This window comes from Vulpes vulpes, chromosome 5 (assembly GCF_048418805.1).
Source record: "Vulpes vulpes isolate BD-2025 chromosome 5, VulVul3, whole genome shotgun sequence".
In the NCBI taxonomy this organism is placed as follows: domain Eukaryota; kingdom Metazoa; phylum Chordata; class Mammalia; order Carnivora; family Canidae; genus Vulpes; species Vulpes vulpes.
Window position 1 is genome coordinate 133971438 of NC_132784.1, and position 15201 is coordinate 133986638.

General features: G+C 40.0%; 1 protein-coding gene across 2 annotated transcripts in view; it reads left to right on the forward strand.

Annotated features, from left to right (window-relative positions):
* STK17A (serine/threonine kinase 17a) overlaps nt 1-15201 on the forward strand; it is a 37525-nt gene that overhangs the window by 2463 nt on the left and 19861 nt on the right. For both annotated transcript variants that reach the window (XM_072760069.1, XM_072760070.1), the window contains exon 2: nt 8073-8285. In XM_072760069.1, coding sequence (XP_072616170.1) covers nt 8073-8285 — 213 coding nt within the window. The remainder of the gene's footprint in view (nt 1-8072; nt 8286-15201) is intronic.

Genomic DNA, 15201 nt, shown 5'->3' on the forward strand with positions numbered 1-15201 from the left:
AGCAACCTAAATGTGGATAAATATATGATGTAAAATTTTCTTTTGTTACTTGAGGCTTGACTTGTTATTCATAAAGTTTGTTACCTTTCTTTTAGTGAGGGTATGTGCCAGTGTAAACCACGTTGATGATTATAGGTGCAGGAGACATGACCTTGGGTTTTGAGGATTTTTTTTATAATGTTGATTTCTCTTGAGTTTGAAAGTACAGGAACAAATATGTGTTTCTAGAAATTCAATACTAATTTCACATTGAATGATTGCCTTACATGTGTTTTCATTATCTAGCCCTCAACTTTAACATTTTTTGATGCATTTATAAATTTTATCTTAAGAAAAAAAAAAGATTTTTTAAGCCAAAAGAATGTCTTTTGTTTACTACATTAATACATACAAATAGTTGAATTTACCTATGGGAAGAAAGATCAATGAATTCTCTGCTGAATTAATAACTTATTTATGAATGTATAGTTTTACAGTATACAAGTGCTTTCATATGTATTATTTAATTCTCCTCACATGCATGTTTGAGAAGTCCTCCCCCCTTTTTTTTTTAAGGTTTTATTTTTATTTTTTTTAAGGTTTTATTTATGTATTTGAGAGAGAGAGCTCAAGCAGGGGGAGTGGCAGAGGAAAAGGGAGAAGAGCCCAACATAAGGCTCAGTCGCAGGACCCTCTGGGATCATGACCTGAGCCCAAGGCAGATGCTTAACTGACTGAGCCACCCAGGTGCCCCTGGGAAGTCCCATTTTCAATGAGAAAAGCCAAGGCAGAGATTGAGTCCAAGAAAGACTGCTGCGTTGGAACTCTTTGAAATCCCTCTCTTGTATCAGCCACAGAAGATGTTTCTCAAAGGATAATCTGCAGTCTGTCTTGTAGCTAAAACAATTTCTCCTAGTTTTTATAAGAGGACATGAGTTCCATGTTGGGACAAACTCTGTGAAGCTTCCCTGTCCTATGGTTCCCTCCTCCATTGGGCCTTTAGGTAGGGGATGTTGTATCTCTTTCTCTCCAGAGCAGTTGGGAGTAACAGGAATAAGGAAAGATTTTTTATCACAAAATAAGAGAATGTTCAAGCTGAAGGAGAGCAGATGTATTTCAGGAACTGTGTGTCCTTTACTTGGATTCATGGCTTCAGGTTTTTGTACCTTACAACTATGTAAGCATGTGTCATATGCTATAATTCATAATTTCTTTAGAAATTAAGACCCTGCAGCAGGGGTGCATGGCTGGCTCAGTCATTTGAGCTACTGATTATTGATTTCTGCTCAGGTCATGATCTCAAGGTCCTAGGGTCCAGCCCCAGTAGGGCTCCACGCTCAGTGGGGAGTTTGCTTAAGGATTCTCTCTGCCCCCTCCACAGCTTGCTCGTGTGCTCTCTCTCAAATAAATGTTTTTTTTGTTTTGTTTTGTTTTTTTATTTATTTATTTATGATAGTCACACACAGAGAGAGAGAGAGAGAGAGACAGACAGACAGGGACACAGGCAGAGGGAGAAGCAGGCTCCATGCACCAGGAGCCCGACGTGGGATTTGATCCCGGGTCTCCAGGATTGCGCCCTGGGCCAAAGGCAGGTGCTAAACCTCTGTGCCACCCAGGGATCCCTCAAATAAATGTTTTAAAAAAAATTTAAGACCCTTGTTAAGTAATATTGTCCATGTAGAAATTGACTTGTTTTAGGATGTATTTTATTTAAGATTTCTTGTACACTAGTCATTAGTATGAAGAGTATTTACCAACAGTTGTGTGTAATCTGATATTTTTGGATGGATTAAAGGAAAATTGACTATGTTTGTGGTTCGGCAACAGGAGATACTTAGTATAGCTTCTAAGGCAGATAACTTCATTAAATCAACTGTTTTAATTTTGAAAAATTGGGACTAAAAATAAGAGGTTAGTTTAAAGTACATAAACTTAAGGATTTAATGAATTTCAACCTCTTTACAAAGCTGTGAGTAATAAGATTATATAAAATTGGATTATTGAACCAAATGCATTAGAAAGCTAAGTAGGTACAGTCATTGATTCACCTATTCAGGTAAAGAAGGAACTACATTTATTGAGGGAATTTTTTGCACCAAGTAGAAAGTCAAAGACCACCTTCAAAACTCTTCTGTTCTAGGATTCTTTTTAATAAATTACTGTCATCATAGATCTGAAGTTAGAGCCCCAAATGATAAAAATAGCTACCGATTACTGATCATCTGTTGAATGCTATATGCTGTAGAGATGTAGTTTTGTTTAGTCTTTACTATCTTGCAAGGCAGTAAGTGCCGTCAACCTAATCTTACAGATGGAGGAATTCAGGCTCAGAAAGGCCGAGTAAATTGCCTAAGATTACACAATTACTAGCCACAATTTAAAACAGTCTGTCTTTTAAAGCCCTGCCTGTTCTTGTCACTCATGCTGATATCTGATCTGATGGACTCACTGATTTTTACACTTAGGCTTGACAGATATTTTGGTTTTTGCTGTTTTTCTTTCAGAGGTAGGGAAAAGAGGTAGGATCTATTCTAGATGTTTCTTTTTTCTTTTTTTTTAATTTTTATTCTAGATGTTTCCTAAATGAAACTTCTTACACTTAATAGCACCCCAGTGTTCCTAAGTAAATGTTATATATTAAGCACAGAAGGCACTTTGCTAGGAGCTTAGCAATTATCCGCAAATGTAATAAATCGGTCACTACTCCCTTTATCAGCAAGGTGACATGTCACATGGGAAGATTTTATGGGGAAAATAACATTTGAGCTGAGCCTTAAGGAATGGATGGAATTTCAGTACTAGTGATGAAAGATACTCCTCCAGCCATTGGCAATAAAACAAGTAAGCACAGTGGCAGAAAAATTCGGTGAAAGAGGGACGAGCAAGTAGTCCAATATGATTCAAATATTAAACTTCATGAGGTTAAGTTGCCACAGAACTTTTATTTTATAAAATAACAACAGCTGTATGTATTCAGGATGCTTATGTGATATCCTGTTTGAGCACCTGCCATGTGCAGGGCACTGGGGAGATAAAAAGATGAATGATAAGTGAGGGCTGGCTGGGGAACTCCTCGCCTCGCTGGGGAGACAGGCATAGTACAACACGTTACACGATTTCAAACCAATGTGAATAATATAACACAGATGTAAACGAAGCATTTTATTATAGTCTGGGGCCAGACCTAGAACCACGATGATCCCTTTTGTTTTGCTTCCTCTCTCTACCACTCAAATTAGCATCTACAGTTTTTGATCTTTGAGAAACCTTATATATTTTGTTGGTAGCCCAACACTGGTGCTTACGCTTGGAAGAAATAGAATCATCTTTACAGAGAAGGGCACCTCAAATGTCTCCCATCCAAAAGCTAACACATTACCTTCCCTCCCCTCCCCACCCCCCACTCCAAACCTGTTACCATTCTTAAATTTTTTTTTTTTTTTTTTTTTTTTTTTTTTTATGACAGTCACAGAGAGAGAGAGAGTCAGAGACACAGGCAGAGGGAGAAGCAGGCTCCATGCACCGGGAGCCTGATGTGGGATTCGATCCCGGGTCTCCAGGATCGCACCCTGGGCCAAAGGCAGGCGCCAAACCGCTGCGCCACCCAGGGATCCCTGTTACCATTCTTATAATCAGCCTGTCAGTTGATGGTGCTACATTTATCTAGTACGCAGGTAAAAATCTACAAGTCCTCCTCAGCTTCCACTTTTCCCTTTTCCCCTCATCTCTCCTGCAAGTCCATCTGCCATGGAGTGCTAATGAACCTTGACCCCCTTTTATTTTATTTTTTTGTTGTTGTTGACCCCCTTTTAAATGCAGTGTCTTTTCCTAGCCTCTGCTGCTGCTGTTTTAGTTCAGCCCACTACCTTGAATTATTTTATTGGTTTCCCTAGTTTCTAGTTAACATTTTGCAATATACTCTTCTCCACACTATCGGATTTAGCTTTTAAAAACCATTATTCTAAAAATTCTAACAAGTACCCATCTTTACCCTGAGAAAGCCCAAATTCCCTTAGCTTGTCATACTTACTTAAAGATGCTCACCACACCTTCCTAAGCTTCACCAGGTAGGCCTTGGCAGTGTGAAGATGACTAAAACCATCTAACTGGTGGATCTAACTCAGATGTCACTTCCTCTTGTTTATTGTTAACATATCTTTACTTTCCCACCGCTCTGCAGTGTATTGAGTAGTTCTAAAATACGTGGATTTTTTATTATCCCACCCCCCAACCCCCGCCAAAACCGTTCAATATCAACCTGAGTTGTCAGTTTAGTGTGTAATAGTGAACCATAGATGTTTGTGAAATGCTTGAAGAGCTCAAGAAATTGTAATGACTATGTATGTAGTCAGGAAGCATTTTGGCTAAATCCATAAAGAAAGTAGATGTGAAATAAACATACCGTTTGAACCTCATCAGCCTCAAGTCTGTATATTAACTGTGGCCACTAGTGTCAGAGAAACATTTATTTTATGCTTAGACAAAAGCCTGAGTAACCTAAAAACTCAGGGTTTAGGTACAGTTACGGTTTTTACCATGAAGCTGTGGTAAAACATGCATATTGGCATCCTTATGGGGTGTGGAATTTAGACCCCGGGATGATGTAATCCTCAGCTAGGACTCTGCACCTCAAATACTGAATCTCACATTTCTGGGTACTGTGTTGCTCTACAGAAGGAACAGATCCAGAAAACTCTTTTTATCTCCTTTGGACTCCTCCTTGAGCAATTTGAAGAGTTCCCCTCCTACTGCACCAGTCATGTAGAGATGAGGGCAATACAAGTTTCCCCCAAACTGTCCTGATCTGCTGTTCTTACTGCAGGTTTCAGTATGACAGTGATGGACGAGTTTTTCAGTGTGGGATGACTGGGGGTTGGCGGACTGCTGCTGCCACAAGATATAGAATGATTTTTACATTTTCAAATGGTTGAAAAAAATCCGAAGAGTAATATTTAATGAGATGGAAGTTTTGTGAAATTCACACATTTAGTGCTTGTAGTTTTTTTTTTTTTTTCCAAATCCCAGCTCCACCCATTCATTTACGTTTTGTCTGTGCTTTCATTTTATGATAGACTTGTATAGTGGCAACAGAGATGGTGCAAGACCAAAAATATTTGCCATCTGCCCCTTTACAGAAAAGTTTGCTGGCTCCCAATATAGTGCATGACACGGTGGAAAGAAAAGAATAAACCTAAAATGAGGAGTGCCTCCACAAAAACAAAGGTGGTGTTAAGAGTAGTTACTGGTGTGGGAGCAGAGCCATGGGAGCTGTGTTGCTGACCCCAAGAAGTGGTTGCATGGCCCCAGATGTCAAGTTAAGGATGGTTTTCTTCCCTATTTTTGTCTCTAGTTCCTGAATTTAGCAATAGCTCTTCTGTAGCAAGGGTTCCCAGAGTTTGTAGGTTTGCAATATGTGTGAATCTCTTTCTCTATTGAGTCCTTTGTCTTCCCTTCTATTCAAAAATACACATTCAGGCCAGACAGTAAGTAGTCTTACTTTAGTGCAGCGTACGTATTGCCTGGAATGTTAGGTGTGTGAACAGTAAACATTTGTGTGTTTGACGGGGGAATATTTTGAAGGCAGTTTAGCTGAGTCATTTCTAATTTACCAGGAACACGCTTGTTGTCAATTCTATTTATTGGTCAGTGTTTTATAAATGAAACTTTCTCTTTTTTCTCCTCTTTTGAAACTTCTGACGTATAAATATTAAAAGAATCAAAGTAGTAATGATTTTTTTCTCAAAAGAACCCAAAGGTCATTAGGAACCTTTTAAAACTTGATGGAGATATTAGTCTAATGATTTTGTGGGGTAAAATAAAAGGCATTAGTCTGTGATGAATAGGTTTATGATTTAATCCCTCGAAGCATCTCTAGGAGTCTTTTACATTTTTGTGAATGCAAAGAACTTTGATCTGAACAAGGGTGCTGTTAGGTAGATTGTCCCTTCTGAGGGCAGCTATGTTACAGATATGCCTAAGGGTGTATCATTTAACGTGGTTTTTTTTTTTTTTTTTTCATTTAACGTTTTTTTTTAGTGGTGGCTACAAAAGCATAGAGCCCATGAAAAATATATTTGTGGTTAACAGTAGCTAGGAAGGAAGAATTAGTACTCTAAATTACATCAGTAGTCTGGACTGCTGGGTCCGAACTTAGAAGTTAGAATTTAACAGAACATGAAATGAAAGCCTTGCCTTTAATTTTTTAAAAACATTTTAAAAATTGGGGTGCCTGGGTGGCTCAGTTGGTTAAGCGTCCAACTCTTGCTTTCGGCTCAGGCAGTGGGTACAGTGTCACACTCCACACTCAGTGTAGAGTGTAGCTTGGGATCCCCTCTCCCTCCCTCTGCCTCTTTCCTGCTCTCTTTCTCTCAAATAAATCAATCTTTAGAAAACAAACAAAAACCGTATTTTAAAAATATAGTATGAGGATACTGGCTTGAAAAACTTCAAAAGGAAAAGCATCTAGGTGGTTTATTTACCAGCTCAAATGAAATATGAAAAACCTGTCAAGTTTTTTTTAAAGAAAGCAAATATTAGGTTGTATTGTACCAAGGTCAACAAAAGAATAATGATGTAACCCTTTGATCTGATTCTACTGGAAGGAATTGCTTCAGATTTGGTTAGCACATTTTATCAGCAGTTCTGATGAGCCATAATAGCGAGAAAGTCTTAAAAATGGTTATGGGATGAGAAATGATCGAAAATTGGAAAAGGGAGGGGCATGTGGGTGGCTCAGTTGGTGGAGCATCTGCCTTTGGCTCAGGTCAGGATCCCAGGGCCCTACTGGGCTCCGTGGGGGAGTCTGCTGCTTCCTCTCCCTCTGTTCCTTCTCCCGCCCCACTTGTATTCTTTTCTCTCTCTCTCTCTCTCTCTCAAATAAATAAAATCTTTAAAAAAAAAAAAAAATTGGAAAATGAATTGGTAGTTAACAGATCCTGTTGGCTGCGTTCAGTACCTGATGGATTGGTATTTGGCAGACAAGGGTCTTTCTGTGCTACTCAGCAAAAGGCCCAGGCCTAACAGGCCTTCACTTTAGGCTTGTAATGAAAAATCTTATTAAAATAATAAGCACTCAGAAGTGGAAGAGACTGCCTCACAGTTTGAAAGAAGACGTTGGCATTGGTATTTGGCAGTAGGTGAAAAAGAAAAAAAAAACACACACAAAAAAAAAACCCAAAAAATCTGTGATTTCTAAGCTGCCTTCCAACTTAGAAATTGGCTGTTTATGGGTGATGACTATCACAAAATAATGATTTGTTTGATTAATAATAATTTATTTAGCACTTACTATATGGCAAGCTCCATGCCAAGCAATTGATATGTATTACATACTTGAATTCTCACACAACCATGTGAAATGGATTCTGGTATGTCTTCTTTGACAGATGAGGAAAATGAGATTTAAAAATGTTAAATCAAAAAATTAATTAATTAAATTAAAAGGTTAAAAAAATTGCCCAAGGTTATGTGCCCAAGGATATGTGAGCTGCAGAGCTATTTGCAGGATTCAAACCCACATCTAATTCCAGAATTCATACTCTTAATTTGCTTAGTTATACTGACTCCCCTGTGACTTGCTTATTAGTTTAGTAACAAATGATAATGTTGCATATCAAAATAATGTTTGTTGTATCTGTTTTTATAGGAAAAACTAGACATTTTCAGCTGATGCTGTAGCTGAAATATATAAATGAGATCTTGTATAGTTTTGGAAGGTGATAGAGTATTAGAGTCAACTTAGTTCTTTTAGGAATTTTGACAACCAGTTTCTCTTAACAAGCCAAATGGCTTTTCTCAAGATTTAAATCATTCTTCAGTATAAATGTGTTTAAAAAAAAAAAACTTAATAACTGAAAAGATATTGATTTTAATATTTGGTTATTCTTTATTTAGAAGGAATTTTCCAGGTTTACCAGCCACATTTTATTTGATTATGGAAGTACCTATTCAACTCTTATGTGATAGTGCCACTTTTGTGATTGAATATGATCTATATTTGAATATCCACTAATGAGTATTTGGAAATTTTATTAAAATTTACCATCCCTAGAAAGTTGTCAAATCTAACTGTGAATGTTTTTGTTTGATTCTAGGGGGAAATTTGCAGTGGTGAGGAAATGTATAAAGAAAGATTCTGGAAAGGAATTTGCAGCAAAGTTCATGAGAAAAAGAAGAAAAGGCCAAGATTGTCGGATGGAAATAATTCATGAGATTGCTGTTCTTGAACTAGCACAGGACAATCCTTGGGTCATTAATTTACATGAAGTCTATGAAACTCCATCAGAAATGATCTTAGTTCTGGAATAGTAAGTATTGTTTTCCTTAAATGGAGTTTGTTTGATAGTCCACACTTCTTTATAGGATGCTAGTCATCTGGGGTACGTGTCGCAGCCTGGTACTCTGGAAATCTGAAGAGTTTTTAGAACTTTTCATGTGTTTCTTACACTAATTTGATATTTTTCAAACTAACAATCCATGCATATTAGGTTTTTTGTTTTCATTTTTTAACGAAATTCTTCTGATAGTAAACTTCTCTTATTTACTAGTGGCATTCTTCAGAAAGTAAGTGATGCCAAGGTAATAATAAAATAAGAGACATCTTACAATCCCTTACTGTTCATGTAGGCTGAGTTGGTAATCTCTTTCTTTCAGAAATAATTGTTTTGCTTCATACCATGTTTTCATTTACGTAGGGACAGTGTAGGAAACAGCTTTGGAAAATGAACAGTTTTTTCTTAAGAAATCCTGTTTTCCTCTTTGTTTCTCCTACCAAAGGAAATGATTGATAGATTTGACCACATTAAAAGCCTAACTTTGCATCAATAAAGACAAAATGAAAAGACAAGCTCAGGGAAAATAGTTCTCCTGTTTGTTCACCCAAAGTGCTTAACATTTCTTTGCTGTGTAACGAGGTACTACCGATTACACAACATGAACTTCCCAGTTTAAAAACAGTGGGCAAAGGATATGTTAAACAAAATTTCAATCAAGTAAAATCGAAGATCTGATCAGCTTTATGAAGCGAGTGCTTCTAGCAAGTGGAGGACAGCTCCAAGGCGTTGTACAAAATGGACAGTTTTTCTAGTAAGAAGGGTTTGGCAAGAAGTTATTAGCGAAAGAAAGAAAAGGCTAGTTTGAGGCAGGATCACCTTCCCTTATGGGAAGGGCAGGGGGCCTTATTAGGTGGGTTACCTCATCTTCTGTTGGGGGATGGATAGGACCCAGGGGAGATTTCTCACTGATGCTGATCAGAAATTTTCTGACTGACTGGTTAAGACTTCTGTTTCTGGGGGAGGGAGAAACTGCAATTAGGTTCGGTATTAAGCTCCAGTTTGGTGGTTTGGTCTAAGTGATACCATTTTGGGCCGGTGCTTTTCTTTTACAGGTAAGAAGAGAAATTCCACATAGATGTACATATATAAGTGGCCTATATATAACACGAAAAATGCTGATTCTTAGAACTTTTATACTGTAAATTTAAAAATAAATTTTCAGGGATGCCTGGGTGGCTCAGTGGTTGAGCGTCTGCCTTCTACTCAGGGTGTGGTCCTGGGGTCCTGGGATCAAGTCCCGCATCGGGTACCCTGTGGGGAGCCCGCTTCTCCCTCTGCCTGTGTCTGTGCCCCTCTCTCTCTCTCTGTGTCTCTTATGAATAAATAAATAAAAATTGAAAGAAAACATTTTCATTTTCCCCCTGTAAGAGTGACAACAATCATAAATAAAAAGTGATATTCATGGGTCAAGCCATCTGATTTATACTGCAGGTGGCAGTGTTAATTGGTGCAGCTTTTCTGGGGGGAGGACAGGCTAGAGTTATATAGCAAAAACTTAAAAAAAAAAAAAAAAAAAAAAAAAAAAAAACCTCTTTAATCCAGCAACTTCACTTACATATTTTTTCACAAGGTTATAATAAACGGGCAGTTGTACAAAGATGTCAGAAAATATTCAGTGAAGTTTTTTTTAATGTAACAAAAAAGAAATAACCTAATTGTTTAATAGGGATTGGTTGGTTAAATAAGTGATAATGTCACAAAGTGAATTGCTGTGTAGTCATTTAGAAAGATAAGGTGGATATAATAGATTTTTTAAAAATATTTTTAAAAAGATAAAAGAAGTGAAAATAGCGTGTGTAGTAATATTTTTGAAAAATTTAAGTCTGTTGAAAGAAGATTCTGGGTGGCTAAAATAGTGTCTTCCTCTTGATAATGTAATTCAAGAGCATTGTGTCCAAAATTTTAATCAGTAATTTCACTTATAGAAATCCCTTCTGAAGAAATTATAAAATGTGAACAGTGAGAAGCACAAAAGTGTTTCAAATTTTTTTTTAATTTATTTATTCATGAGAGACACAGAGAGAGAGAGAGGCAGAGACACAGGCAGAGGGAGAAGCAGGCTCCATGCAGGGAGCCCGACGTGGGACTCGATCTCATGACCCCAGGATCACAACCTGAGCTGAAGGCAGAGGCTCAGCCACTGAGCCCCCAGGTGCCCCTGCACAGAGTATTTTTAATTCTAATAGTAAAAATATTAAAAATGATTGGGTGGGTAAGCAAATGTGTAGCATATGTGACTCTCCTCTGAATAGAGTTGTTTTCTAACCTAAAAAAAGCTTGGAGTAGGAATCTCGCATAGAAGCCCTGCCTGCCTAGGTTTTCAGTTTCCGGGTTGTCTTAGAGCGGATCAAGGCCGGAGTGGAAGTTGATCTAGAAAAAATTTTACGAAATGTCATTCTGTGACCAGACCTGGTTCCTGTCCTGTTCTCACCAAACCTGCTCTTCAGCCTTTGCTGGTGGATTCTCTCAGGGCTTCGTGGTCCAGCGACTCCCTGCCCTTCGGTAGCTGTGCACTCTCTGGCCGCACCTCACCCTGGCCTGCTCCCTCTTGGCCTCCCCCGCAGCCCCTGCCTGCGGCCTCCTGGCCTCCTGGCCTCCTGCACACCCCGCGAGGCCGGTGGGGCCTCCCGCCTGCTGGGCACAGGCCTAAGGAGTCCTCACCTGGGCTTTCGCTGGCCTCGGGTTGTTCTTGGCCTCCTGGCTCATTCTCCTGAGGCCCGCCTCCCGCCAGGAGCTAACCCACACCTTTAGCACACTGGCCCGTCGCCTCCTGGCCATCGTCCCCTCCTGGCCATGGTTTCTCAGACACCGGCCTTCCTGCCCCGTGGAGCTGAGGCAGGCTGGCAGGCGCCCTCGCGCCCTCGCTCCGCGTCCCTCTGCCTCTACAGCCCTCACCTCCCCTCCCCTTTTTTAATTTAATTTTATTTATTTTATTTATTCATGAGACACAGATAGAGGCAGAGACACAGGCAGAGGGAGAAGCAGGCTCTGTGCAGGGAGCCCAATGCGGGACTCGATCCCAGGACCCCAGGGTCATGCCCTGGGCTGAAGGCAGATGCTTGACCCCTGAGTCACCCAGGGATCCCCTCACCGCCCCCCCTCTCCTCCCCCCTCTGTCTGGAGTTTCCCCCCTTCACTCTGGGGCTGCCGCCTTCCCCTCTGCTCCTTCATTCTCTCCCTTCCTCTTCCAGGCCCTTGGTTTGGTTTGAATCCGTTCACTGACGTCCCTCAGCCTTCCAGCCTCCTTCCAGGTGGTTCTTTCCCCTCGTCCTCCAGTGTCACCCTCCCTCCTGTCCTAAACTTGCTTTTCCTCAGCTTTGATGGCCTGTGAGCCGCGGCCCTGGGCTTGTCCGTCCTCTACGCTGCGCTCCTTGCAGGAGCAGACTGAGCTTGCAGCGCTCCTCAGCTTCTAGTCGGTTCTGTGCCGGGCGCCACGGCTCTTCCGTCGGCTGCACCTGCTCTTCTCAGACCCCGTTCGCCAAGACCAGCCTCTGCCCCGTAGTGCGCTCCACTCCTCCCTCCTTACAAACTCCTTACATACCTTCTTTCTTTAAATGATCTTCTGCTGCGGCTTCCATGGTCCTTTTTTTTTTTTTATCTTCCCTCGCAGCCTCTCCCGCTTCCCCTGTAGGACTGCACGCCTCGCCAGAGTGCGTGAGAGTTGTTCTTGTCCTACGTTTACTGTGAATGGTAACATTCCACGTTGGTGGCTTCAGCTACTCTTAACGTGTGATTATTTCTGAATCGTGGTCTCCAAACTTGGACCTTCTGAGTTCCACCTGCGTATCTCTGTCTCCAGCCACATCCCGTTATCAATCCAGGACCGATATGTGTGCCCGCCTGCATTGCCCTGATAATGCTGCTTTTCCTTTGTTCCCCATTTCCAGCGTTATCCCCATTTATTTCATAGCTCTTAGGCTAGAAACCTTGACTGTCTCTTTGTTTCCCTCATCTCCCTTAGAAGCCCGTATATTATAATAAATTACCAAGTCTTCCATTTAGTCCTCTCCCCTGCTCGTCCCTTTCACTTGGTGTCTATGTTGGGTCCTCACTGTCTCTCCCATGGACTGTCTCATGGTACCTTCTTAGCTGATCACCCTGGCTTCGATTCTAGGACGCTCCTCAGGCTGCTGTTAGGTAACTAAGACATGGATGTGGTGATATTGTCCCCTTCGAAATCTGTGGTGGCTTCTCTTGCATCAGTGATCGTGGTTTCCGAACCACCCATCAGTATGATTTGACTAAAAATGTTTGTGTTCTACTTTTTGTTTGAAGGGAAAGACATAGACTTTTAGATATTGAGTTATCAGAATTCTTGGCCACATCAATAGATTGTTGTTAGGGAAACAGGCAGGTTTATGATCGCTGCGTCAATAATCCATTTCACTTACGCTTAGGTACCTGCCATAGGTGGTAATAGGTGCTGGTGGCATAAAAGTGAAAACAGCCTAGTCCCTTCCCTCCAGGTGCCACAGGTTTAGTGAAGGAAGTGTAAATGCTTTGCAGCAATATTGATATTTTATTAGAAATGCTTGCTAGTTGCTATGGGAACACAGAGTATAATCGTTGTGCTAAGAATTTACTGGGTGCCAGGCACTGTGCTAAATAAGTCTTTCGACCAGCTTGAAATAAATTATTTACGTGCTTTGTATACATTATTTGTTTTATTTTTAAATTTTTTTCCAGCTTTATTGAGGTATAGTTGATATAAAACATTTTGTAAGTTTGAGGTATAGAAGGTGTGGATGTGATACACTTCTGTATTGTGTAATGATGACCACCATAGCATTAGCTAACACCTGCATCACATAATTACCTTATTTGTGTGTGTGTGTGTGTGTGTGTGTGTTAAAAACATTTAAGATTTACTCTTAACAGTTTTCAAGTATATAATATAGTAGTAGTAACTATCACCACTGTGCTGCACATAAAATCTCCAGAACTTCTTCATCTTATAACTGGAAGTTTGTACCCTTTGACCAGTATCTCTCTTTTCTCCACCTCCCCACCCACTGGTAACCACCATTCTAGTCTCTGTTTCTAGAAGTTTTGCTTTTTTAGATTCCACATATGAGTGGGATATATTTATATGGCTGAAGAATGTTCTATTACATATAGAACACATCGTCTTTGTCCATTCATCCATTCATGGGTGCTTACGTGTCTTCGTATCTTGGCTGTTGTGATTAATGCTTCAGTCAACATGGGAGTGTACATCTTCTCAAGATTCTGTTTTCATCTCTTCTGTATGTACACCCAGAAGTGGGGTTGCTGAGTCCTGTGGAAGGTCTGTTCTTAATTTTTTGAAGAACCTCCATGCTGTTTTCCACAGTGGCTGCACCAGTTTACCTTCCCACCCGCAGTGTCCTTTTGTCCACATCTCCTGCCAACACTTGTCTCTCTTTGATGACAGCCCTCCTGTCTTCTGCCCCCACCTCTCTTCTCTTATTCCTTCAATTACAGTTTGTTAAACTGCTTGATATTGTCACTCAGGTCCCTGGGGTCCTAATATCTTCCCCCCACCCTTGCTTGATTCTTAAGATTGAATTTCTAGGTCTTAAAATTCTACTGCTAGGTTCTTAAAATTCACTGATTCTTCTGCAATGCTATAAAGCCCATCCAGTGAAATTTTCATTTTAGATACCTTCTTTTTTAATCTCTAGGAGTTCCATTTGGTCCTCTTTCATACCCCTCATCTCCTTGTCATGTTCCTATTTTATTTTAAATTGTTGAATATATTTATAATATCTGCCGATTCCACTATCTCTGTTATTCCTAGGTCTGTTTTTACTATTTTCTCATTAGTTGTGGATCATAATTTGTGGCATTTTTAGATGTCTAGTAATTTTTGGAAGGATGCCATACATTTACAGTGTCACAGTGTTGAGCAGATTTTATGATCTTCCATTAAAGAATGATGACGTTCGTTTTGGCAGGCAATTAAATTACTTGTGAATCAGTTTTGTTGGCGCAGGTCATAGACTACTTAACCTTACTACTAAGGTATGGCCCTTCTGGGGTGGGGGGCTTGCTGACTGCTTAAATGGTTGGAATGATTTTTATACTTCAGCTGGACAAAATTCAAATATCTTATTCTGTTCTCTGTGAATGCTAGGAATTGTTCAGCTTCTAATTTCCCAGCAGTTCTTTGTTTGACTTTACAGAGTTTATCCTAATGCTAATACTTCAGGATACAGCTAAGCAGATGTCTGGAGATCTTTCTCTGTGCGGCTCACTCTGGAAATCCAGCCTCATTAACTTTGCCAAACACCTGGTTTGTATCTTCAGTTTAGCAAGGCTTCCGTTTTCTGCTTGGGTTTCTCCTCCACCATGTACCACGGTTCATAAGCTACTTCCAAGTAGGAAAACAGATAGTAGGGCTCAAGTTGTTTGTGTCCCTCTTCTTAGGGATCATGGTCTTAACTGCCTGTGTTCTCAGGTCTGAAAATAGTTGGCCCATTGACTTTGCTCAATTTCTAGTTGTTTATGACTAGAGGGTAAGTTCCGTGCCATTTGGCTAAAAGAGGAAGTAGGTACTTAACCTTTCGTGAGTCATATCATGTATTTCTGACACCATCATGCCCTTTTACTTGTGTTCACTATGCCTTGGAAGTGCTTTTACCATTTTATTTAGTGGATTCCTATTCCTTCTACAAGTTTTGCAATAAATGTCATTTTTCTCATATTTTTTTCTCCTTTCCAGTGAATTGCTTAGTTGCTGAATTGTCACTTGATACATAACGTCACACCCATAGATATTTACGCATACATATTCTTTAAAATGTGTTTCATTTTTCTTTTTCAGTAGTACTTGAAATTATAAACAATACTTATTTATAATTTATCTTTCTGTCTATAGCGCATTGCACAGGGCCTAACATACTTGATT